Genomic DNA, 27,980 nt, shown 5'->3' on the forward strand with positions numbered 1-27,980 from the left:
AGAGGGGGGGGGTCCACCCTGGACAGGTCTCCAGTCTATCCCAGCTGTCATTGGTCTAGAGGGGGGTCCACCCTGGACAGGTCTCCAGTCTATCCCAGCTGTCATTGGTCTAGAGGGGGGTGTCCACCCTGGACAGGTCTCCAGTCTATCCCAGCTGTCATTGGTCTAGAGGGGGGTCCACCCTGGACAAGTCTCCAGTCTATCCCAGCTGTCATTGGTCTAGAGGGGGGGTCCACCCTGGACAGGTCTCCAGTCTATCCCAGCTGTCATTGGTCTAGAGGGGGGGTCCACCCTGGACAGGTCTCCAGTCTATCACAGGGCTAACACAGAGAGACACTCACACCTACGGCCAATTTAGAATCACCAATGAACCTAACCAGCATGTCTTTGGACGGTGGGAGGAAGCTGGAGAACCTGGAGAGAACCCACGCAGACACAGGGAGAACATGCAGACTACACACAGAAAGGAACCAGTCGGTCTATGAATATCACTATTATGGGATGTGGACAGCTGTAGTTACTAACAGTGACCACCAGAGGGCAGTGATCATCATAGTAAACTGACTTCATTCAGTTCATTGCTTCATCACCAGCCAACCTGGACATCCTCTTCATGTTTCCAAAGCTCTTCCTGTGAAACATTTGTGCAGGGCTCAGTTGCCATGGTAATGAGCGTCAGTCAGCAGAAGTTTGATTTCAGGAAAATCAATCTAGAACAGGATTTTCCAGTTTCCTCTTTAACTGGTCACAGTTCATGTTGATGGTGAAATTTAAATCAAGTCAGTGTCTGTGTCTTTATGTGGACAGCAGCTTCATTAAATACACATGGAGACAGACTGAGGGTCAGTGAAGGCATCATGTGTGTCCTCCATGGCTCCATCTAGTGGACTGATAGTAGAAGCTTCAAGCAGAGAAGAGGAGCAGCTGAGATGGTTTCAGTGGATGTTCAGATGAATGATGTGTGTTTCCTCTGCAGGTGAAGGACAAAGTGTGAGCTGATGTGAATTCAGCAGCATGGACCAGAGTGAGGACAGACAGGAGGGAGTCCGTCCCTCTACAACCACTCTGAACCAGAGCAAAGCTCAGAGGTGAGAGGACCATTTCTAAGTGTTGTGAGTTAAAGACGTCACTCCAAGACATCAGGACACTGGACAGAAAGGTTAAGAGTCCAGGACTATATTCAAGCTTCATAAGCCTTGAGCAGCAGCCTGATGTTGAACTGTGAGCAGTGACATCCAGCTGAATAACCACAGCCTGCTCACACCAGGATTATCTTTCTGTGCATGGTGTAGTTACAGCTCAGTATTTGAGGATTTCATTCATAGTCCACTAGTTTGACTTCTTCTACAGCACATTCAAGTCCATTCAAGTCCTGTTTATTGTCACTTCCACAAGATGTTGATGAAAACATGCAGAGGTGTCAGATCCTGTTTGTCCTGGTCCCACTGTGCTACATACACAATAACTACTAGAAGAGCAACTACTGCTGCTCTACTGCAACATGTTGCCACTAAACAGAAGATCAACACAATCTACAAGTGGAACTTTGAACTAACCAGTGAATGTCCACTGTTACTGAGATCTACAACTACACAGGATAGCTGCAAGTCAAATGAATGAGCAGCGCTACTGATAGGTGTACAGGCTAACTGTAGCTACTAGATTTAACTAGAGTACTGAGCCTTCTTGACAGCGCTGCTACTCAGCCATACTTAATACTTTGGTACTGTACGCACTTAATGTCTGCTCTGATCCTGTGTGCTACTGTTCTATCCACTGTGGATCAATAACGGACCATCTCATCTGAAACTAACTCTGAAGAAGATCACTCTGTCTATAAAGTCTGTTTCAGCTGAGAGAACGTCAGAGATGAGACCAACAACAGAAACTAGAGAGCATGTTGTGATGCGACGTTGATCTCAAACAGTTTCATGTGAGGTTAAAGGTCGGCCGCTCCCTGCAGAAGTAACCAGCTGCTCATCATGAACATAGATCATTGTCCAAGGTTCAAGGGCCCAACAAGCTGTTCTAAGAGCCTCCATAAGCACAAAGTACCTGAGAATGAAACGTCTGTGGCTTCAGACAGCGTGCTCACATTATGTCAGAGTTTATGATGACTGAGTTCTCAGAAACCTCTACACAGACCTGTCAGTCATTCATCAGTAAAACCATCTCCCCCATCTCTCTGCAGCCTTCAGCCCCTCAGACCTGCCCATGTGGTCTCTGGGGACCAGGCTGAACTCCCACCATTGGACAATGAAGCCGTCGTTACAGCAGGTATGTTTTTACTGTGCTACCTTGAGTTGAACCTGAAGCTCAGGTGAGATGTAGAGACGGTTCACAGCAGATGGTTGGATGAACTGATTAAAATAAAATGTTCCAACGAGGAACCGGAAAACGAGAACTGTTTGTACATCAGTTAGTATTCAGGGGTGGGATGAAAAGGGTCAGAGAAGATGGGATGAAAAGAGTCAGAAAGGATGGGATGAAAATGGTTTGAGGGTTGGGATGAAAAGGGTCAGAGAGGATGGGATGAAAAGGATCAGAGGGGAAGGGATTAACCCTCGTATCGTCTTCGCGTTTACTACACACCTTTTGTCCTCCTGGGTCAATTTGACCCGGGCTGTTTTGACTGCTTATAAAACATGATTGTTACGTCCCGGTCTAGGGGTTTGAAGAAGCAACATAAATATCATTGGACGAAGAACGATTGTGACAAAAGTGACCCTTTTATTCTCTCCACACACACAAGTGAACAAGTGAATACACAATTTATATACAAAAAGAAAATGAAGCTTGTCTTCAGGGTGAACTAAGGCCAAAACATCAAACAAAAAACCCAGCTACCTGGTTCTCAAAGTCTAACTTAAAACCTAAATGCAAATAAAAACGAACAAAAAGACATTCTCTAAACCTAACTACCAAACTTAACAAAAACAGGAGAAAACGGTTTCGAAAATAAAATGGCAGTTCACCCTTACTGCTTCCTAAAATAAATCACTAACAAAAGAAAAATAGCCTCACAGGAATTACACATCTGTGAGGGACGCACTCACAAAACCACTCTAAGGATAGCTACAAAGTATAAGCAACAAAATGTCACACAGCCACAGCTCTCTCTAGTCGGAAATCACGATCTTTTGGGTGGCGGAGATGCAGGACATTTAAATCGGCCTAGCCTCCCCGAACAGCCAATCCCGGGCTCCAGCCAATCTACATCGGCCACCGCTTCTGAACAAAGATGCTCTCAGGCTGATGTCTCACTCCTGAACAAAAAAACAGCACTGTTCGTAACAATGATGTATATTTTTTTTCTTTTTTTCACCTTTTAATTGAACTTTTTTCCAACACAGTAACATAAATTTTATATTTAGTTTTGTAGTTTATGGTACGATACACCTAATTTACTAAAAAGTACAACTCGTTTTTGAGTAAAAAAAAAAATAAAATTCACTATGCTTATGATTAAAGGCATATGTGTTGATCCATTATCACAGGCTGGTATATGTCAATGTTCAGTTGGTTTCAATGTAAATGTGTAAAATGATTACACCATTCTGTGTTACATTTTTTTGGCCTACTTTATGACATGTCATTGCCACACATTTTTAACTTCTTTTAGACATGTTTTATGAAAATAAACCTAATATAGAAGATATTATAAGTTATTTGGCATAACTACTGATTTGTATATGTAAACCATTAGTCAGGCTACCCTAAGGTCAACATTTACTGATGCACTTGTTTTCATAAATAAGAGAGTAAAGCAATATAATTTGCAAAGTGCAGCATTTATTTTAAAAACTCTTTCTTTGATCTTCTTTATAAAATGATAAACACAGAAATACAGTGCAATTATAGTGTATTTCTAATCTCAGTTTGGCTGTGTGGATGGGTGGGTGTGTGTGGGTGATTGTATGTTTGTGCGTGTGTTAATTGTGCTGAAAAACACAATAGTGTGACCCATTGCTCCACTAAATATGACTGGGTCAAATTGACCCGGGAAGACAACCAGTGTTATAAATTTTGATAAAACACACATAATTTAACAAATATAGTCATAATTAATTTGAGCTGTAAAGACCATAGCAGGGGACCATCCATGTCATTTTCAGGGAATTATATGGAAGAAAACCAAAGTTGTGACAGTTTATATTTTGAAAAGACAACAGGAGGGTTAAAATGGTTGGAAGAGATGGGATCACAAAAGTCAGAGGGGATGGGATGAAAAGGGCCGATGGATGGGATGAGAAGGGTTGGAGACGATGGGATGAAAAGGGTTGAGGGATGGGATGAAAAGCGTTAAGGAGATGGGATGAAAAGAGTTAAGCTGATTAGAACAGTCGAAAGAGATGGGATGAAAATGGTTGAAGGGGATGGGATGAAAACAATCGGAGGAGGTGGGATGAAAATGACAAAGTGAAGACATGAAAAGAAAGAATGTGTAGACGGATGATGGTAGAGGAACCCAGGGAGTGAGAGAGTGGGGGCTCATCTCAGGAAGCTTTACATCCTTGTTCCTCCAAAAGACTTTCAAATTGATTCCATCAAAACCAAGCGACTGCTCTTCAGATAACCATCTTTAGATATCTGTAGACTTCACATGGCAGGTAAGACTGAGGGATCCCTGCAGGGAACAGAGGAAATATGACTTCTTTGAAAGTTGCAGAATATCTGAATGGACGTGTCCTTGTTCCTGTAGAGGTGTGGGTTGCCAAAATGCGGACAGAGTTGGTGAAAAGGATCTCGATAGAAGTCCTTACACAGCTCCTTGAGGCCCTCGTAACAGACAGTGTCTTGACTGAGTTGGAGAAAGCATCAATATCTGAGAAGAACCCAGTCACAGCAGACAAAGTACGCCACTTCACTGACACTGTGAAGAAAAAGGGAGAGAAGGCCTGCAGGAAGATGATCCAACGTCTTCAGTCCATAGATCCTGCTCTTTCCTGTCACCTGGGTTTGTCCTCTGATCAACCTGCTCAGAAAGGTGAGGCCAAGTGTTTCTCTGGTGATGGTTGTGTTAACGTTTGCTTGAGCAGAGTAACTCAGAAGACCTGACCAGATGTGAGGATACGTTTATGTATAAATGCAGATAGTTCCAAAGGGTCCAGTTAGTCTTTCTTGATGTCGTATACAGTAAACTGATCTACAACACATCAGATGATCTGATTGTCTGTTGTTTTATCACTCAGAGGCTCTTGACAGGTGTCAACGTGAACTTAAATCTGCTCTGAAGGAGAAGTTCCAGTCTGTGTTTGAGGGGATTGCTAAAGCAGGAAAGTCAACCCTTCTGAATGAGATCTACACAGAGCTCTACATCACAGAGGGAGGGACTGCAGAGGTCAATGATGAACATGAGGTCAGACACATTGAGACAGTATCCAGGAAACCACACAGACCAGAAACAACTATCAGACAAGAAGACCTCTTTAAAGCCTCACCTGGAAGACATAAACCAACCAAAAGAGTGATGACAATGGGAGTGGCTGGCATTGGGAAAACAGTCTTAACACAGAAGTTCACTCTGGACTGGGCTGAAGACAAAGCCAACCAGGACATCCTCTTCATGTTTCCATTGACTTTCAGACAGCTGAATGTGTTGAAAGAGAGAAAGTTCAGCTTGGTGGAACTTGTTCATCACTTCTTTACTGAAACCAAAGAAGCAGGAATCTGCAGCTTTGAAGAGTTCCAGGTTGTGTTCATCTTTGATGGTCTGGATGAGTGTCGACTTCCTCTGGACTTTCACAACACTGAGATCCTGACTGATGTTACAGAGTCCACCTCAGTGGATGTGCTGCTGACAAACCTCATCAGGGGGGACCTGCTTCCCTCTGCTTGCCTCTGGATAACCACACGACCTGCAGCAGCCAATCAGATCCCTCCTGAGTGTGTTGACATGGTGACAGAGGTCAGAGGGTTCACTGACTCCCAGAAGGAGGAGTACTTCAAGAAGAGATTCAGAGATGAGGAGCAGGCCAGCAGGATCATCTCCCACATCAAGACATCACAAAGCCTCCACATCATGTGTCACATCCCAGTCTTCTGCTGGATCTCTGCTACAGTTCTGGAGGATGTGTTGGAAACCGGAGAGGAAGGAGAGCTGCCCAAGACCCTGACTGAGATGTACATCCACTTCCTGGTGGTTCAGACCAAAGTGAAGAAGGTCAAGTTTGATGGAGGAGTTGGGACAGATCCACACTGGAATAAAACGAGCAGGAAGATGATTGAGTCTCTGGGAAAACTGGCTTTTGATCAGCTGCTGAAAGGAAACCTGATCTTCTATGAATCAGACCTGACAGAGTGTGACATCGATATCAGAGCAGCCTCAGTGTACTCAGGAGTGTTGACACAGATCTTTAAAGAGGAGAAAGGACTGTACCAGGACAAGGTGTTCTGCTTCGTCCATCTGAGCGTTCAGGAGTTTCTGGCTGCTCTTCATGTCCATCTGACCTTCATCAACTCTGATGTCAACCTGATGGAAGAGAAAAAAGAATCATCTCTGTTGTCTAAACTCTTTAGTAACAAACCTAAACTAACACGTCTCCATCAGAGTGCTGTGGACAAGGCCTTACAGAGTCCAAATGGACACCTGGACTTGTTCCTCCGATTCCTCCTGGGTCTTTCGCTGCAGACCAATCAGGCTCTCCTACGAGGCCTACTGCCACAGACAGGAAGTAGCTCACAGACCAATCAGGAAACAGTCAAGTACATCAAGAAGAAGATCAGAGGGAATCTTTCTGCAGAGAGAAGCATCAATCTGTTCCACTGTCTGAATGAAATGAATGATGGTTCTCTAGTGGAGGAGATCCAACAGTCCCTGAGATCAGGAGGTCTCTCCACAGATAAACTGTCTCCTGCTCAGTGGTCAGCTCTCGTCTTCATCTTACTGTCATCAGAAGAAGATCTGGATGAGTTTGACCTGAAGAAATACTGTGATTCAGAGGAGGCTCTTCTGAGGCTGCTGCCAGTGGTCAAAGCCTCCAACACAGCTCTGTAAGTACATTATCAATAAATGCACAGCAACCTGTCAGCTGGTCACAAAAGTTAAAGGGTTTTCTGTCATTGTCTTTTCAGACTGAGTAACTGTAACCTCTCAAAGAGAAGCTGTAAAGCTCTGTCTTCAGTTCTCAGCTCCCAGTCCTCTAATCTCAAACATCTGGACCTGAGTCACAACAACCTGAGGGGTTCAGGAGTGAAGCTGCTGTCTGCTGGACTGGAGAGTCCAAACTGTAAACTGGAGACTCTGAGGTCAGTTTTCATTTATTTTTTTATCAGGCTTCTGAAGAATGGAGATCCAGTTTAGATGAGTTCTCTTGTCAGGACTGTCAGATAGAAAAGGAGTTGTTGGAAGACACACTTGAACATGTCAACTTCTCCTTTAACATTTGAATGACACAAACCTCCTGAGACACCAAATCCAGGAAGAAGAAGGTCCTGGAATCAAAGAACTAATCAACAGTTTGTAGTCCAACATGTGTGAGGAGGAGATATTGATCCTGTAATGAGGTCTGCAGCATCTTATTTATTTATTTATTTGATAGGGACAGTGAACATTAATGAACATCTATTCAGACAGCAATAGACGCAAATATGCCGGATTATAGCAACAATGCTAATTTGCATCCGCAGTCCCTAGGCAGGTAACACAAAAACATGATAAGACATAGGACAGGACAACAGGTGACAATAAGAGGACATCACAAGACAGTACATTGCTAAGAAGATAAAAGTCAATGGTTTCAAGACTGGTTTAATTTCAACCACTGCTTGAGGTGAGTTTTGAAGGTTTGTAATGTGTGACACTCCCTTATGGACAGTGGAAGACTGTTCCAGATCTTACTGGTCTTTACAGAAAGAGCATTTTGTCCAAAGGCTGTTTTTCTGTGTGGCTACCTCACAGTTCCCTCTAGAGGAGGCCCTGGTCCTGAGACCACTGTGAGATCTTTTTTAACAAAGTCAGACATGGGAGGTGGGGCAAGTCCGTGAACCACCTTGTACTTTAAACAAGCAAATTTAAGATTTTTAAAATTCTCAAGGCTCAGTAAGTTGTGCTTTTTTTAAGACATTACAAACGTTAAATTACATTTCTATCAAAGACCTTGAAAGATTTCTTATAGAGTGATTCAATGATTTTGCATGTATTTATCAGAATCAGAATACTTTATTAATCCTTCAAGGAAATTGTTTTGTTGCTGTTGCTCCCATAAAGTGACAGTTGCTAGTTAACAGAGCAAATACAATAGAATAAAAGTTGTACAAAAATATATAAAAAATAAGTAAGATGTATTTACACCTGCCAGTGATCAACATGTAATACAATATTCAATGTGTGACAGAATGATTGAATTTAAAAACATTCGACCAGCACCAAGTGTTATGAAAGGGCGTATTTGTTTAAAATTTTTGAAATTGAATTTCTCTGTTTTAGAATTCCTTTAATGTGGCTCCAGAAACATAGTGTGGAATCAAGGGTCACACCAAGGTACTTGAATTCGGAAACAGTTTCTACTTCCTGTCCTCCCAAAAATACACCTGAATGTTTGATGTCCCATGGTTGCTTTGTGAACATCATACAAACAGTTTTAGTTGTGTTTAGTAGCAGGCAAGATTTATGAAGCCACTCATTTACAGGAACCATAGCTGAAGTAAGAACAGAGGCTGCACTAGTGAAGACCACAGCGTCGTCAGCGTACATTTGAAATCAACATTTACACATGAATTTGGCAGGTCATTAATATACATAGAAAAAAACAGAGGGCCAAGTATTGACCCCTGAGGTAGACCAACAGGGCCGTCTAGAAAAGCTGATTTGACACTGTTGATGCAGACACACTGTTTCCTGAATTCTAAATATGATTTTATCCACTGAATTGCCTCCAAAGAAAAATTAAAATATGTTAATTTAGACAGAAGAATTTCATGATTTACGGTGTCAAATGCCTTTCTCAGATCTAGAAATACAGCTCCAACGCAAGCATTAGTGTCCAACATGTGTTTTCTTTTCTATAAACAGACAGTTTATAGATGCATACAGTGCCACTACCCTGCCCCCACTGGGACGGTCTGATCACAACTTGGTGTTGTTAACACCTGAGTATGTCCCTGCAGTGAAGAGACAGCCTGTCTCCACGAGGACAGTTAGGAGGTGGAGTGGGGAGGCTCGTGACGCTCTGCAGGACTGCTTTGATACCACCAACTGGGATGTGCTCTGCCAGCCCCACGGGAATGAGATAGACAGCATGACAGACTGCATCACAGACTATATAAACTTCTGTGAGGATACAGTAATCCCTACAAGGACTGTCCACTGTTATCCTAACAACAAGCCCTGGATCACCAGCCAGCTGAAGGATCTGCTGAACAAGAAGAAGCAGGCCTACAGATCTGGAGATAAGGACGAGTTGAAGAGGACACAGTGGCAACTCAAGGTCCAGCTGAAGGAGTGTAAGGACGCCTACAGGATGAAGCTGGAGGCCAAGCTCCAGCAGAACAGCACCCGGGACGTGTGGAGGGGCATGATGCTGATCACTGGCTTCAACATCAAAGCCAAACAACAGGACGGTGGACCAGACAGAGCCAACGAGCTATCCCCCCTACTCCCACCCCCACTGAGAAGACCAGCCCTATGACTGTGATGCCTGGCCAGGTGAGAAGACAGCTGGAGAGAGTCAAGCAAGGCAAGACAGCAGGCCCAGATCGTGTCAACCCCCGGGTCCTGAGGACTTGCGCTTCACAGCTGTCTGGCATCCTGCACTTCATCTTCAACCTGAGTCTGAAGCTGGAAAGGATACCGGTGCTATGGAAAACATCCTGTGTAGTGCCGGTGCCCAAGAAGCCCATCCCATCTGGCCTCAACGACTTCAGACCGGTTGCACTGATGTCACATGTCATGACGGTCCTGGAGAGACTCATCCTGGCTCAGCTGAGACCCCAGGTGACCCCTGTCTTGGACCCTCTTCAGTTTGCGTATCAGCCTCATGTTGGTGTGGATGATGCTGTCATCTACCTGCTGCACCGTGCTCACTCTCACCTGGATGGTGGAAAGGGCTCTGTGAGGATCATGTTCTTTGATTTCTCCAGTGCTTTTAACACCATTCAGTCCTTTCTGATGAGTGAGAAGCTGCTCAGGATGGGTGTCAGCTCTTCCATTGTTTCCTGGATTACTGATTACTTGTCTGACAGGCCCCAGTTTGTGCGGCTGGGGGGCTCCCTGTCTGATACTGTTGTCAGTAATGTGGGGGCACCACAGGGGACTGTCCTGTCTCCATTTCTGTTCACTCTCTACACCTCTGATTTCCAGTACAGCTCTGGGTCCTGCCACCTGCAGAAGTTCTCTGATGACTCTGCAGTGGTTGGGTGTATTAGAGATGGACGGGAGGTGGAGTACAGGACACTAGAGGTGGGCGGATCGATCCAAATATCGATAATATCGATACCAACGTTGGTATCGAGATTGATCGATACCAATGTAATGAGATCGATACTTAAGTTTCAGTTTCTCTCGTTTCATTAAAGAAGCGACCCGACTCTGTTTGTCTAGACGCCGCTGCTGTCACAGAGCAGATCAGGCTCGTTTTGCTCCTCCTCCCCCTCGCGTGTGTTTGTTGTACCATCATGTGACTCCGCAGCGCCAGGTGACCGAACACCGCCCACCGCTACCAGCCAGGCTCGGCCAGCAGCAACGCATTACACACAACGAGAGAAAGAATAGGTCTGTTTGGTTATATTTTCGGGCCGAAAATGAAACGATAGCAAGTCGTGCTATTTGTAAAAAGGTGGTAAGATACAGTGGTAACACAACAAACTTGTAAAAGCATATAGAAATTTTTAAAATCCCCGCCCACTTGGCCCCTACAGATCGCTGATACGACGAAAAAAAGTGCACTAAAGGGGAGAAATGTTGTCTTATTTTTGTGTTGTATTGTACTTCCTAAACACGTCCTTACATTATTTATAATATTTGTTGTGGAGTGATAATTTTCTACACTTTGTTTATTTAAGAAAAGAAAATCCAGAAAGAAGTTCAATGAAGGGAGAGATTAAGTTTTTATTGTAGTTTCTGAACATGCCTGAAAAATAATTTGTTTTTATTTGTCCTCAAGTGATCATTTTGTGTTGTTTCTGAACAAAAACTTTTATTGTGATAAAGTATTTTCTATTTACTTATAAACCAAATTCTGTACTGAACTTTAATTGATTAATAATCCAAAAGGCAAATCACGAAAACACTTAAAATGTCATGAGAATTAATTCAGATTTAGATTGATTCAGACTGATGGTGCATCCACCTTAATTTTTAAAAAGTATCGATATCGGTATCGGTATCGGCGATACTGGCCCAGTATTTACTTGGTATCGGATCGATACCAAATCTAGCGGTATCGCACACCTCTACAGGACACTGATCGCGGACTTTGTGGAGTGGTCCCAGACTAACCACCTACTCCTGAATGTGGACAAGACCAAGGAGCTGGTCATGGACTTCAGGAAGAAGAGGACACCAGTGGAGCCCATCACCATCCAGGGTCTGGAGGTTGAAGTAGTGGACCATTATAAGTACCTGGGAGTCCACATGAACAGCAGACTGGACTGGAGGGACAACAGTGATGCTGTGTACAAGAAGGGACTGAGTAGACTCTACTTCCTGAGGACGCTCAGGTCTTTTAACGTATGCAGCAAGTTGCTGGAGATGTTTCTGTTGTTGAGAGTGCCCTGTACTTTGCTGTGGTTTGTTGGGGTAGCAGCACCAGCAAAAAGGACATAAGTAGGATTGACAAATTGATCCGAAAGGCTGGTCATGTGATTGGCAGTAAGTTGGAGACGTTTGTCTCAGTGAGGGACAGGAGGACACTGGACAAACTGCTCTCCATCATGGACAATCCGTCACATCCACTCCACCAGACAATAGAGGGGCAGCGGAGCTCATTCTCCAACAGACTGATCCAGCTCCGCTCCCACACTGAACGCTACAGGACTACTTTCATACCATTCTCTGTCCAGTTGTACAACAACTCACCTTTCTGTGACAGATAACTCAGTGTTATTAATGTCAATGGACACTACTGCACCTTATACCTTACCCTGTATATATAATTTATATATATAATTTATATTCTTCCATTTCTTGTACATTTGTTCATATGCTAATATGATAATTTGTACATTTTGGCTTATACTATTTCTATTTTATGTTACTTGATTTTTATTCTACTTATTTTTTATTTCTATTTTATTTAATTTAATCTTTTGTTTTATCTGTGTGTGTTTTTTATGGACAACTAAGCTACTGTAACCAAGCAATTTCCCTTGTGGATCAATAAAGTTTATCTAAGTCTAAGTCTAAGTCAATATATGTCACCCTATAAGTACATATTCGAAATTGGCAACTTTCTTATATTTCCTACATATAAGTACATATATTTAAATATATTGCACTAAGAAGCATGGTCACGTGACGCCTGATGACAATTGGTCACATGACCGATATATGTCAGACCTATATTTCTCACATATATTCTCATATATTCTTTAAATGGAGTTCACATTCTACTATTGTTTATTATTTTCAACATTTATTGGTATTTCATTACTGTGTTTACTTAACATTAACCATAATATCAATATAAAGAGGAAGAAACACACAACACTTCTGCTTTCTTTTACTGAATTTTAATTAATTTTATTTCTATTTTGAAATCTGAGCTCTGTGAGCTTGGCATTAATCGCCTGCCCCAACAATCCAGCCTGAGTCCCTTGGAATTTCTTCTGGGTGGCCTCTGGAAACATATAAAAACAGAGCATGCAAAATATTAGTGACAAGCACAGATGCTAAAGTGTTGTGTATCACAATAATTGGAGAGAAATACAAAGCCAGTTGGAGAGAAAGACATGCAAATAGAATAAAATAAACTCATCCATTATGGCCTTGTTATATTATATTATTTGCTTATAACAAGACATTTTTACACTTTAAGTTTATTTTGACTTTGTGTAAGTGAAAATCTTTTTGTATTGACAAATCTTGGAAGACAATTTAGTTTATTTTCCACAAAACAAGAAACTTTCATTTGCAGGATTTGCCAATATAACAAGTACTAAGTATAAGTATAACAAGTACATAATAAGGTCAAAAAGGCGTACATCAAGTGCAGAAATATCTTAAAAGCTCTTGTTATATGCAAATAATAAACAAAATGATTCATACCCCTGGAAATATTGATTTCCCCTTGACCAATGTTTCTTCTGACTGAAAATGACAATGCCACATGGCAAAAAGTTGTAAGACCATGTACCAGAAACAAGGAACCAGAAAAGGTGTTTTCATTATTCAGGTGTTTGTTTTTTGTTTTTTGTTTTTTAAACATTTTTATGAAAAATGGCTCGTGGCAGTGCTATATTCAGTCAGAACAAACATATTGGTCAAAAGAAAATCAACATTAAATTGATATCTGCCAAAGGGAATTAATGACTTCTGTTTAGACCCCCATGTTTAAAAGAACACTCCACGGTTTTTTCATATTAAACTATGTTATTCGCTTAAGTAAGACGAGTTGATACATACCTCTCGCGTCTCAATGCGTGCACTCAAGCGCCCTGGCGCGAGGCGCCACTTGGCTAGCACTTACGTAGTTCAAGCACCTGAAAAGCAGGCGAACATTTTTACAGGTTTTTTTAACAGTTTTTTAACGCACACAAATCGATTCTGACAGGAATTAAAACGTTATCTCCGCTGCTGGTGCCAGCCTACCAGTTTGCATCCGCCGCCAGCTCGCACCCCCCCAACCCCACCGGCAATATACATACCCGACAAATGCTTGTTCAATCCACATTTACGTTTCAAATGCATTAAATAACTGCCGACACATTCAATGCATAAAATAAAAGACGATGTTACAATGAGGTTGCAAACATTAGGTAACTCACCAAAGAGATGCACTCAAAGAGAAGAATAAAGTAATGGCGGTCAGTGCAGCTGAGCGGGTTGACAAAATCACATTTCACCTCAATATTCACTAATGTTAGCAGTCTAGCGACGAAAAATATCTCTTTAACTGCCTAAACTTAATAACATAAGTTGTTCCATGGGTTGAATATTTGCCAAGCAGGTTGAGAAAACTGCTGCATGCTACCACATTTCTCCGCTAACAATTTACCAACAGTCCCACGGGATACATTTTTTTAATAATCTTTATCCGTTTCAACGTCGAAATATCGAAGTAATTCACAAGCTGAAAACTTTTCTCCGCATTTCCCGTTCACAGCGAGCAACGTGTATGTATATAATGTTATAGGTGTATATGTTTTTTTTTGTGTGTAAAGCACTTTGTAACTGTTTTTTTTAAAAACAAAACAAAAAAAATCTAACTTCTATAGTTAAATAAAGCCTTAATTACTCAAGGAACTTACCGTTATGTCGGACTTTTCTCTTGCACTATAGTCTGCTCGTGTTTGCTGCTGCTGAAGAAGCACGTACGCACCGTCGGCTTGCGCGGGCTGAAGAAGCACGTACGCACGTACGTGACGTCACATATAACGGTCGAATTGTTTGAGTACAATGACAAAAAAGAATCAAATTGGTTGAGCACTATGTACATTAATTCAAAAATCAGTTATAATAACTTAGAACATTTGTGGTAAAATAACTTTTTTAAAAATTCGAGTTAATACAACCCGTTTTCTTTAACACACTTGTACTGTTCGGGTTTACAGTGTACAAGCAACCATTTTGTCACCCCCTGTAAACCCCCACCCCCATCAATGTCTATGCAAATAAGTCTATTCAGTGAATATATTCAGCACATAGACTTTCATATAAGATATCCACATATATGTTACAGTGCTGGGTTCCACATATACTTGCATCTATTCAGTGAATATATTCAGCGCATAGACTTTCATATAAGATATCCACATATATGTTACAGTGCAGGGTTCAACATATACTTGCATATATACATACTTGTACTATATATGTATTCAATATATTGTAGCCATCTATTTAAACATAAGTTGGATGCAGCTGCATATATGTAAATATATTTTTTCCCTTGATTTTTCTGTATGGGCTTCTGTCCTTGAGGAAGCGACAGCCTTTATTCACCAACAACTATGACATAAACTGTACATTTATTGCTAAATTCCCTAATAGCTGTGCTAACCAGTCTCGCTGTTACTTCCATTCACCGGCGCACTCGCTCTACTCTCGCTCTACCACCCGTACACGTTACGGTCGCACATGTGCACTGTACTACCCCCTTAAAGGAGCCACGCTACTCTTATAACAATAATGAAACAAAGTTACGCACAAGCTCCACTTTTAAGAGCAAAGAGGATGGTGACAGGCTCAGAGGCAGAAAGCAGAGAAGTTCGGGGAAATATGGATAATATTTTCAGCCGAACTGAACAAAAATTGCAGCAACTGTAAATGACCGTGGAGCTAACACAACGACGTCATCATAACACAGCGGTTATGGAAATACAATTAGAACGCCAGTAATTTTAACTAAATTGTAATAAAGTTACACAAGACCCACAACATAAATAACAAAGAGCATAGGCTCAGGAACAGATATAAAAAATGAGGATCCATCTGACGATTTTCAAGAGCAGCGCAGCTGGCTCTGTTAGTTGCGCATACACGGTGCGTAGAAGAATAGCTTCTTCTCCGCCATTGCATTTTTCATCTCGCGCCCCCCTTAGAGGCAGTTCACGCACCCCCAGGGGTGCGCGCACCACACTTTGGGAATCCCTGTATTAGCCTATTTGTGCACTGCACGAATGCTGTTTGTAATGTCAAAGATGTTAAAGTTTGATCGATTGATTTTTTGTTTGATTGATCGAAAGATTTATGTTTGTCAAAAGTAAATAAATGGGACGCTTTGCGTTTCCAAACAGTCATTTCTGTCCCGACACTCCCCTCCGTGGTAGAAGAAACCCTTACGGTAATTAAACATTAAAACACCAGCGGTTTATAGTCGGGTGCGGCTTATATATGGAACAATCTGTATTTTCCCCCAAATTTAGCTGGTGCGGCTTATATTCAGGTGCGCCTTATAGTCCGGAAAATATGGTAATTATTATATTCTGAGTTTGCCACGTTTTGCCTAAATAATCAGACAGATAGCTTGCAGACAAGCAGCCCATTATCACACAGCCTAGGCTATTTTTTAGGCATTAGGCAAACTAAGCTACATGTCTGCTGGTAGTTAGTTTCTCATTTCGTTTTAGCAAGAAGAATGAATGATGGAAGTAATGCATCACATTAATTATTTTATTCAAAATGGTTAAATCCTATCACTATTTTTGGTATTGGTAAGTTTTGGTAAGTTTTCATGTTTAGTATGTAAATTTGGAGAAACCTACAGTATCAGTGACTTGATAGGATATTGACAGGGATATTGATGTAGGGATTTTCATGACTCAAGGCATGTTTTTCTGTGTTATTATTAGTAGTAGTTAAGGTGATTGAGTGCTGTATTTCAGTTCATATAGCCCGTGAGTTATTTTTTTTTTGGGGGGGGGGGCCCTATGTTGGGCCCAACATGTGCCCAACATAGCTGAACTGTTAATAGAAGTTAACTACTAGCCGCCCAATGTTTTAGCCTTAGGCTAGTCTTCCAGCATAGTTCATGTATGTTAGCGAGCTAGCGGAGCTAGCCTCGAGTTAACCGCGATCTAACCGGGACTTAACCGCGAGCTAACCGGGACTTAACCGCGGACCCGCGGGAGTTAGCCGCGAGCTAACGCGGAGGCTAGTGGGGTTAGCCGTCGGCTAATTCGCCGCGTTGCTAGCGGGAGCTTACCCAGATAGCAAAATTTGATCGGCCCACCTCTGGCCCACTACCTTGCCTCAGGGTTGCCTGGGTGTCGGCCCAGTTCTGGCTGGGCCTCCGGCCCAACAATGGCCCAGTCACTGATAAATGACACAAAAAATTTGCTCTGGCCCAGATGTGGCCCACACTGTAAAATGACTCTTATTGTTTCTGTCGGCCCAGGTCTGGCCCACACACTGTAAAATGACTCTTATTGTTTCTGTCGGCCCAGGTCTGGCCCACACACTGTAAAATGACTCTTATTGTTTCTGTTGGCCCAGGTGTGGACCACACCCTGTAAAATGACTGTCATGCATTCTGTTGGCCCAGGTCTGGCCCACACACTATATAACTGAGTGTCGGCTGAGTGTCGGCTGGGCCTCTGGGCCTGTACTGGCCCACACACTGTAAAACTGATATGATTGAGTGTTGGCTGAGTGTCGGCTGGGCCCCCGGGCCTGTACTGGCCCACACACTACATAACTGGTGTAGCCGAGTGTTGGCTGAGTGTCGGCTGGGCCCCCGGGCCTGTACTGGCCCACACACTACATAACTGGTGTAGCTGAGTGACGGCTGGGCTTGTATTGGCCCAGAAATGGTCAAACATCAATAAAGACAATAAACTGAAATTCATTAAAAAACTTGTATTAACAGCAACAATGATTAAGATAAAAATGATTAAGACAGACAATAATAATTTAAAAAACACTGATTACAAATTGATAACACACTTTGAACACACACACACACACATAATAACAGACACAATAAAAAAAATGATTACAAATTGATAACAAATTGATTACAAGTAGGAACAAACTAACAGTGTAACAGTGTCATGGCTGCAGATATTTATAACAATCGTTTTAACAATCTAATTAATCTTATAATTATAAACTCAACATTAGCCATGACAGCCAAGGCTATCTTTATGCTAAGCAAACACAATGCGCCACAAGGGCCACATTCAAAAGCAGTAACTGCTAACTGTAATTTCAGGTCAAGTCACTGCATTTGGAGGTGGTCTTTGAGGCACATAGCTAAAGTATTTAAAAACATATCATTTCCCCTAGGTGTGAAATGAACTCCATCTGCCAAAAATAACCCTGGACTGTCATGCCTAATGTGAGGGTGCTCAATCATGGCACCATTTATGCTACAAACAAATGCAGCCATGACACTGTTGACAAATTTCCTGGCTTTGTCAATCTTCCTGGGATTGGAGACTGCTTTCCACCGGCACCTTTGTGTCAGCGCTGAGATAAGGATTTTCATCCCAGGGTGTCGGCCATGAAGTTCTTGGAGGTCTTCCTTCATATGTCCGACCAGTTTCACACTGCTGACTGCCCCCAGGTCGTTCCCACCACAGTGAACCACGAGGAGGTCAGGAGCTGCTCTTCCTCGCAGTGAGTGGTTAAAAAAGGGGAGAAGACCGCTCCACCGTAGTCCACCCCAGCCAAACCAGGAAATGTGGACTTCCGGCAGGCAAAGGTTGCTTCCTGTGGTGGTGGCAGCTCTCTGGGCCCCACGCCGGATATGGCTGTCACCAATTATCCACACTGTATCTATGGAAGGGAAAAAACTATAAGTTAATGAAACTATTATGTCACATTTGAAGGGTTAAATGGAAAAAAAATAATACCAGTACTTTAAATACATGTTTGTCCTTTAAAGACACTAATACCAGTCAAATATTAAGCCAAGATGATACTTACATTTCCTGCTATGTTTAGCAGGCATGGAAGGGCGATCAAGGGTAGCCATGACTTTAACTGGTTACTGAAAGAGAATCATCTTGTAATAAATATAAATGTACCTGTCTTTTTCAGATCATAATGTCATTTATGGTAAGAACTTTAAACAGCAACCAGCACACCTAACGTTGTTTATTAACGATAATAAACATATTCAAGGACCATCCAGTCCACTAAATTGTGTAAATTATGAATTCAATAATAAAAATATAACTTAAAAGTTTAAATGTAAAGTTATTTGATTCAGGTCCGTTGGTAGAAGCTGTAGACGTGTATTGAGTAAATGTTTTATGACAACTTTTCCTGCGCTGTCTCCCTGCGCTACAGTGTGAGAGCAAGTTATTTGGAAGTTTCACGAGACTGTCCTGCCAGGTACGGCGAATAAATCAACGAAAACAGTGGTTCGGTCTCTGTTGGTCTTAATAAACACAACGCACGAACACGACCGCACCTACCGCTGTTTTGCGGTAGGTGTAAGCTTCTTTCGCCTTAACTTTCTCCATTGCTTTACTTTATTACTTTTCTTGTATTCGTAGATCTGTCCCGCCGAAATAATAAACGCACAAAAATTAAAGAGCTCTGGAATGTTCAGTCGTGCCTCTGCTAAGTTCTGAAGGCGTTGCCCCTGGCAACCGATAGAGTCTCCTACCATCATGGCCGACCGGCTCAGACCCCGCCCAAATCAACCCAAATCGGCACGTGACTCCTCACTCTCAATGGTTCTAACGCAGTGGAATTATGATAGAGCAGCAGTGCGCATAATTGTCGAGTAATGCTACCCATATCAGAAGACTTTGACAATATTTGGGAAAGACTCTTGAAAATGGAGTCTTTTAATTAATTCCCCACATTCAAGCTTTAATGTTATTCAAAATACTACAGACTCTTTCCCAAATCTTGTCAAAGTCTTCTGGTGTAAGGATGGCTGATTTAGCACAGATAAAAGAGATTCGATTTGAAGAGTTAAGCAAAATCCAAAAGATGATCATTAACGTTACCCACGATAATTGAAAATGTGCGTCAATGAATGAATGAGCTGAATGAACCAATTCTGAAATGCTAACGTTAGCTCAAGGGGCCTAAATCTTAATACCGGCAGCTGTCAAATAGGCTATTAGCTAAGTTTACTAACTTTAAACAACGTTAGCACTACATATCACGATATTTCGATTTTGCGTAGACTATGCGGGCATTTAATATTTTACTATGCATTTAATGGGCAGAGCATGATCTATGTAGCCTATGCTACTAACCTAGATGGCCCTTATTAACTTTAATTGCGGGGAGAATCCTATTTACATCATAAATCAGACGTCTTGTAAGTAATATGCATATATTTTAAAAGGCCCTCGTTGAATGTTTAGGCTATTTCTATGACCCTTTACACTCATTACATTCATGATTAAGCAAGTAAAATCTCAGAGGTGTCACTTACCAGATCGGTGTCCGAGAAATGAGACAGATTCGCGCCGCCTTGGCTCCGTGGGGCCGTTGAAAGTCGGCCTGTGGCCGTTCCATAGGTAACGGGCCGATAGCCACTTAATGGAATCGGGCCGTCTCCTGTATAATGCTCATCCACCATACAATAGTGTTTTTTTGCCGCGAACATGGATTAGGCTGTTTTATGGAGTGTGATAGGCTACTTTCAGATGTTAGGCTACAGAAAAAAATGACAGGTGTAGACTAATATAATTGCTTTGATATAGGCTACTAGGCTATTTTGTTTGTTGTTCGTCAACTGTCTACAGAAATAAATCCCCCGATTTGTAAGCCTTTGACATCGCCTAACATTAATTAATGGAGTGTGTTCTGGGAAAAAAACATATTAGCTGATGAAGTCGCATATATTGGATCTGCTGATAAACGTTGCTCTACCTCTCTTCCACATAATGGGCCGACAGTCATTTTGCAGAATTGGGCCATATACGTTTAGTGTCCGCCTACAGCTTCATATTTCATTTTTGCCGCGATACTGATCAATGTCCGTTCTTCAAGTATCGGGCCACACACTGTATGAGATCCGTCTGCCGAACTTGCTTTGAACTCTGGCAGTAGCCCATCAAACCTCTATCGGGCCAAGTAAAGAAACAAAGTAGTCGGCCCAGCTACTGCGTGTCAGTGTCGGCCCATTCAACGGGGGACAGTGCCTCAGTCGTATGGAACTCTGCCGACAGTGGCAGCGCTCAGCCAAGATCGGGCCGACTGTGTTTGCTGTGGTTCAGCCGACACGGACCTCTGCCGACACTGCCGGCACTCAGCCAGAATCGGGCCGACTAGGCTTGCTATCTGGGTATCATCAAACCGGCACTGAAGTTAAAACATATTGTTGAAGTTTTACAATTTAAAGGGAAGATATTTTTAAATAAAACTGTGTCAAACTGAAAAATATATTATTCCACCACATAAAGTAGGAAACGTTTGTGGCTTGTAACAACATTAATGACAGTATATATATAGTTGGAGTAATTTAATATAATATGATGTTTTTAAATATATAATGAGCTGCTGAACACTCATAAGAGTTATATTAAGTATGTTACATGACATTATGTGGGTATTGTGAAGCTATCTAGTAGCTGTACTGTGTTGTTTGAAGTCTGGGGATCCTAGTGAGGACAGCCCTCTTAAAGGTGGGGGTGTGACGATCCCTCCCACTCTCTTCCTTATTTGATGCTGGCTTTCAGGTGGAGCTGGGAGGGGTCTGCTGCCTGTACCTGCCCTTCAGTTTGTAGAAGGGCATAAAGGACGACCCTTCTCAGTGTCTCTCTCTCACCCAGGCCTACTGCATCCTCGTCATCCACTTTGGTTTGTTGTACCCTGCATGACATCAAACTCACACCCATCCAGTCACTTTGTTGCCGGGTTGCTGAGTTTAATAATGTGATATAGTATGATGATTTTCCTTATAAAATGATTTAGCACGCACACTTTTCAACTGGACGGCAGCATCATCGGCACAGTCAAAATTTCCGCAGGAATTTTCTAGTTATTCTTATTCCTCATATCTATTGTGCATTGTTTAATAGGAATATACTATTGTAAGTGTTACAAAAACATAACACAGCAACTAACGGCTTTTGTAGTAATGATCGACAATGTGACAACCTCAATTGTAAATCACTTCAATCTATCACAGTCAAAGTTGGACTTGCAGAGTAGATGTTCCAGCTCTTCACCTTTAGGTGCCATACTACGTATATTTAAATGTCCACCCAGTAGCCTCTTTGGTTTGGCTTGTGGATCCCTAATTGTTCTGGCCTGGTTTACAGTATGAAAAATCGTTGTAGGTCTGTGTCTTCTCAGCACCGGATTTCTAGTTCTGTTTATTATTACTTGAGAAGTGGGTGAAAGAGGTGATATACAGTGGGGAAAATAAGTATTTGATACTCTGCCGATTTTGCAAGTTTCCCCCCTTATAAAGAATGGAGAGGTCTGTAATTTTCATCATAGGTACACTTCAACTGTGAGAGACAGAATCTAAAATAAAAATCCAGAAAATCACATTGTATGATTTTTAAATAATTCATTTGTATTTTATTGCATGAAATAAGTATTTGATCCCCTACCAACCAGCAAGGATTCTGGCTCTCACAGACCTGTTAGTTGGTCTTTAAGAAGCCCTCCTATCCTCCACTCGTTACCTGTATTAATTGCACCAGTTTGAACTCGTTATCTGTATAAAAGACACCTGTCCACACACATAATTGATCACACTCCAACCGCTCCACCATGGCCAAGACCATAGAGCTGTCTAGGGACACCAGAGACAAAATTGTAGACCTGCACATGGCTGGGATAGGCTACAGGACAATAGGCAAGCAGCTTGGTGAGAAGGCAACAACTGTTGGTGCAATTATTAGAAAATGGAAGGGACTCAATATGACTGTCAGTCTCCATCGGACTGGGGCGCCATGCAAGATCTCGCCTTGTGGAGTGTCAATGATCATGAGAAAGGTAAGGGATCAGCCCAGAACTACAAAGGAGGACCTGGTCTATGACTTGAAGAGAGCTGGGACCACAGTCTGAATGGCTACCATTAGTAACACACTACGCTGCCATGGATTAAAATCCTGCAGCACATGCAAGGTCTTCCTGCTCAAGCCAGCACATGTCCAGGCCCGTCTGAAGTTTGCCAATGGCCATCTGGATGATCCCGAGGAGGCATGGGAGAAGGTCATGTGGTCAGATGAGACCAAAAGTTAACTTTTTGGTATAAACTCCACTCGCCGTGTTTGGAGGAAAAAGAAGGATGAGTACAATCCCAAGAACACCATCCCAACTGTGAAGCATGAGGGTAGAAACATAATGCTTTGGGGGTACTTTTCTGAGAAGGGACCAGGACGAGTGCACCGTATTGAGGAGAGGATGGATGGGGCCATGTATTGCGAGATTTGGGCAACAACCTCCTTCTCTCAGTAAGAGCATTGAAGATGGGTCGTGGCTGGGTCTTCCAGCATGACAATGACCTGAAACACACAGCCATGGCAACTAAGGAGTGGCTCCGTAAGAAGCATTTCAAGGTCCTGGAGTGGTCTAGTCAGTCTCTAGACTTAAACCCAATAGAAAATCTTTGGAGGGAGATGAAACTCCGTGTTGCCCAGCTACAGCCTCAAAACCTGAAAGATCTGGAGGAGATCTGTATGGAGGAGTGGGCCAAAATCCCTGCTGCAGTGTGTGCAAACCTGGTCAAGAACTATAGGAAATGTTTGATCTCTGTAATTGGATCTGTACTAAATATTAAGTTCTGTTTTTCTAGTGTATCAAATACTTATTTCATGCAATATAATGCAAATTAATTATTTAAAAATCATACAATGTGATTTTCTGGATTTTTATTTTAGATTCTGTCTCTCACTGTTGAAGTGTACCTATGATGAAAATTACAGACCTCTCCATTCTTTATAAGGGAGGAAACTTGCAAAATCTGCGGTGTATCAAATACTTATTTTCCCCACTGTACAACACTCACCAGCGGATGTTCCCATAGTGTGATCATTTGATTGTGCCTCTGCTGAACATGGTGTTAGCCCAGTTAGCAGTGTAGGCGGTCCAGCTAGCAGTGGTGTTAGCCCAGCTGGCAGTGGTGGTGACCTGGTTAGCTGTAGCTGTAGTCCATCCTGGTATGGTTGTAGCCCAGTTAGCTGCAGTTGTAGCCAAGACTGGTGTGGATGCAGCCCAGCTAGCTGTAGGCCCAGTTTTAATCCAGTTGGCTGTGATTGCAAAGCATCCAGGACATTTGTGTTTACAGATTGAGGACCAGGGTTTAGTTCAACATCACCAGCCAGGACCAGAATAAGCAAGAGATTAAGATGCTCAGGAATAGTCTATTTGTAACAGACTTTTCTGGTTTACCTGGGGGTGGCCTGACATGGCCATAGTTCAGTACTCTTGTGAATAGCAGGTGCTGACTCTTTTTGGCTGGATACAGGGTTAGATTGTCCCTTCCTATTGGACATGTTGAACTCAATAGAAGAGAGAAAGTTACACAGACAATAGACAAGTATGTTGATAGCATAATCTGCAGTCTTTTCTCTCTTTAAATGACTTTTTGAAAAAAAACACAGGACCTGCCAAACTGTGTGTTTGTACCTTGGCGGCCATCTTGATGTGTGTTGACATGAATAGTTGTCTAACTGTTGTGCTGACGTTTGGATGATGTCTGTAGAAGGCTGACATGATGAAGATCCACAATAACACAAGTGTAGGAGCCATTCACGACATTTATGATTAAGTTGATTTAATGACCCCTGCTGGCGAAACATGACCTTGTGAGCTTTGAAGGCCTTTGCACCGAAAGGGTTAATTTACTCACCTGTGCCAATTAGAGGCGCAAAAGGTAGACAAAGAGTGTTCGTTTGGAACAGTTTAGAAAGGGTCATTGGAATTGTATGGACGCCAGCAGGCACATGGTTTTCAATCTAGTCTAGTTTCTAGGTACTAGTCGTCATTTTATTTTGAGTCTAGTTGTCGATCTAGTCCGTTTTATTTGCGAGTTTATTTATCAGTTTATTTAGCAGTACTTTGTTTTAGTGACGTTGGAATAAACGAACACTTTATTGAAACCCCTGAGGCGTCCGAAGTGACTTACTGAAAGGCACTACAACAAGGACAAAGTCACTCTACTCATTTTAGAGAACAGCTGATTGATCAGGACACATTTCAGACCTCAGCACATCTGATTGATCATCAATCATTTCATCTTTTATTCTTTATTCAGGTTGGAGAGCTGCAGTTTGTCAGAGATCAGCTGTGATTCTCTGGTCTCAGCTCTGAAGTCCAACCCCTCCCATCTGAAACATCTGGACCTGAGTGGAAACAACCTGAAGGATTCAGGACTGAAGCAGCTGTGTGGTTTTCTGGAGAGTCCAGACTGTAGACTGGAGACTCTGGGGTCAGTTCACTGTCTGTTCTGACTGAATCTAATTCATGTTCATCAAGAACTTTCCTCCATAAATCTGTAATTGTCCTTTAGTTCAAGACGAGTGTTTGTATCAGAAACTGTAGAAAATGTCCACTGTTAAAGTCAATGAATGTTTCTGATTAGAGCTGAAGAGTCACATCTGGATCCAGAAGATCCTCTGAACTCAGATTTCTTTCATCTGATAATCTGACTGATCATCAATCATTTCATCTTTTATTCTTTATTCAGGTTGGAGGGCTGCAGTTTCTCAGAGATCAGCTGTGATTCTCTGGGACCAGCTCTGAAGTCCAACCCCTCCCATCTGAAACACCTGGACCTGAGTAGAAACAAAGACCTGAAGGATTCAGGAGTGAAGCAGCTGTGTGGTTTTCTGGAGAGTCCAGAGTGTAGACTGGAGACTCTGATGTGAGTTCACTGTCTGTTACTGTTGTAGATCTGATATGTTTAATCACCAACTGAATCAGCTCAACTCAACTTTATTTATAGAGCACTTTAAAAAACAACCACAGCTGAAACAAAGTGCTGTACATAGGTAAGAATAAGAACAGAAGACATAAGACAAACAATGAAAAACAATAAAAACACTAAAAGCACTAAACTAGAGCAGGGTCTCATGTTGGGTTGAAAGCCAAGGAATAAAAATGGGTTTTAAGACAAGTTTTAAAAATGGACAGTGAGGGGTCTTGTCTGATGTGCAGTGGTAGATGGTTCTATAGTTTGGGAGCAGCAACAGAAAAAGTGCCAGTACCTCTAGGAGCAGCTGATCAGCTGACCTGAGACACCCAGCAGAAGTGTAAGGATGGAGAAGCTCAGAGAGGTAAGGTGGAGCCAGACCATTTAAAGATTTAAAGGCAAATAAAAGAATCTTCAAATGAACTCTAAAATGCACAGGCAGCCAGTGGAGGGAGGCCAGAATGGGAGTTATGTGCTCCCTCTTACGTCCTCCAGTTAAGAGACCAGCAGCAGCATTCTGGACCAACTGGAGACGTACGAGGGACGACTGCCTGAGCCCAAAATGAAGAGGGTTACAGTAATCCAGCTGAGATGTGATGAAGGCATGGATTACTGTCTCAAAGTGCTGATGAGTCAGAAAGGGCTTCAGCTTGGAGATGGGCCTGAAATTGACCAGCACACTGAGATGGAGGCCAGGTTTCTTAATCAGGGGTTGAACCACTGCACGTTTAAAACTAAGGGGAACAACACCAGAGGACAGACTGCTGTTAATAATGGACACAACTGACTGCCCTATACTTGGAAAGACCTCTTTAAAAAGTCAGGAGGGACAGCGTCACAGGGAGATCCTGATGGCTTAATATGGGCACCCACATCTTCTAAAAACAACAGAGACACCGACTCAAACTTCTCAAACACAGCAGAGCAAGGAACAGGGTCAGAAGGGTCAGATGTAGGAGCTGAGATGAGAGACCTCACAGTAGCAACCTTATCAATAAAAAAGTTCAGGAAGCTATTGAACATTTCAGGGGATGTCTCAGTGCAAACAGGCTGTGGGCCATTAAGAACAGTGTCAATGGTTTTAGATAACACACCTGGGTTGTGATGGTTGGACTCCATCAGTTTTACCAAGTGTTCCCTTTTGGCCTCTTTAACAGTGTTCTGGTAATGGCTCCAACAGTCCTTCAGGATCTGGAAAGAAACCTGCAGAAAGACCGTGAGAGAGAACAAGGTCTAATGTGGGACCAGACACACACTGCACCAAATTAAAAGAGTCAATAATGTTTAAAAAGTCCTTCACCAATGCCTTATCAGGACAACACACATGAAGATTAAAATCTCCAATAAAAAGGACACCATCATACTCGGGTATCATTTCAGCCAGAAGATCAGAAAAGTCATTAATGAAGTCCTTATTGTATTTGGGGGTCGGTAAATGACAGCGTACAGCACCGGGTCAGAGCGACCCACCTCAAATAAGGTGGCTTCAAAGCTGGAGATTGAAGATGAGACAGAACGCTGCTTCCATTTAAAAGCATTGATGTAAACAGTAGCTGTTCCTCCACCACGACCCCATGTCTGTGGGGAGTTGAAATAAGAACAACCTGGCGCTAAAAGTTCAACCAGAGCGCTGCAGTCACCGGCACCCATCCAAGTCTCTGTCACACAGAGGAAATCCAGGCCACGGGAGCTGTAGAAATCCATCAGGATAAAGGTTTTGTTCACCAGTCATCTGGTGTTCACCAGGTCAATCCTGGCAGGAGCTGGAGTCTGTGGATCAGGGGTCCTGGGACAGCGTCTTATTGATGTGTGTTGACATGAATAGTTGTCTGAATGTTGTGCTGACGTTTGGATGATGTCTGTAGAAGGCTGACATGATCAAGATCCACAGTAACACAAGGACAAAGTCACTCTACTCATTTTAGAGAACAGCTGATTGATCAGGACACATTTCAGACCTCAACACATCTGATTGATCATCAATCATTTCATCTTTTATTCTTTATTCAGATTGAGGAGCTGCAGTTTGTCAGAGATCAGCTGTGATTCTCTGGGACCAGCTCTGAAGTCCAACCCCTCCCATCTGAAACATCTGGACCTGAGTGAAAACAAGCTGAAGGATTCAGGAGTGAAGCAGCTGTGTGGTTTTCTGGAGAGTCCAGACTGTAGACTGGAGACTCTGAGGTCAGATCACTGTCTGTTACTGTTGTAGATCTGATATGTTTAATCACCAACTGAATCAACTCAACTCAACTTTATTTATAGAGCACTTTAAAAACATCCACGGCTGAAACAAAGTGCTGTAAATAGGTAAGAATAAGAACAGAAGACATAAGACAAACAATTAAAAACAATAAAAACACTAAAAGCACTAAACTAGAGCAGGGTCTCATGCTGGGTTGAAAGCCAAGGAATAAAAATGGGTTTTAAGACAAGTTTTAAAAATGGACAGTGAGGGGTCTTGTCTGATGTGCAGTGGTAGATGGTTCTATAGTTTGGGAGCAGCAACAGAAAAAGCTCTGTCCCCTCTGAGCTTAGACC

The 27,980-nt window shown here is 42.4% G+C and overlaps 1 protein-coding gene across 1 annotated transcript in view; it reads left to right on the forward strand.

Annotated features, from left to right (window-relative positions):
• Positions 1-768: 768 nt before the first annotated feature.
• LOC311509579 (NACHT, LRR and PYD domains-containing protein 12-like) overlaps positions 769-27,980 on the forward strand; it is a 59,142-nt gene continuing 31,930 nt past the window's right edge. The window contains exons 1-8 of the mRNA XM_084574811.1: positions 769-1,088; positions 2,192-2,277; positions 4,703-5,040; positions 5,195-6,993; positions 7,075-7,248; positions 24,783-24,956; positions 25,215-25,391; positions 27,450-27,623. Of these exons, the coding sequence (XP_084430937.1) occupies positions 1,015-1,088; positions 2,192-2,277; positions 4,703-5,040; positions 5,195-6,993; positions 7,075-7,248; positions 24,783-24,956; positions 25,215-25,391; positions 27,450-27,623 (2,996 nt within the window). The 5' untranslated portion in view covers positions 769-1,014. The remainder of the gene's footprint in view (positions 1,089-2,191; positions 2,278-4,702; positions 5,041-5,194; positions 6,994-7,074; positions 7,249-24,782; positions 24,957-25,214; positions 25,392-27,449; positions 27,624-27,980) is intronic.

This window comes from Chelon labrosus, assembly GCF_963514085.1.
Source record: "Chelon labrosus genome assembly, chromosome: 24".
Classification (NCBI taxonomy): domain Eukaryota; kingdom Metazoa; phylum Chordata; class Actinopteri; order Mugiliformes; family Mugilidae; genus Chelon; species Chelon labrosus.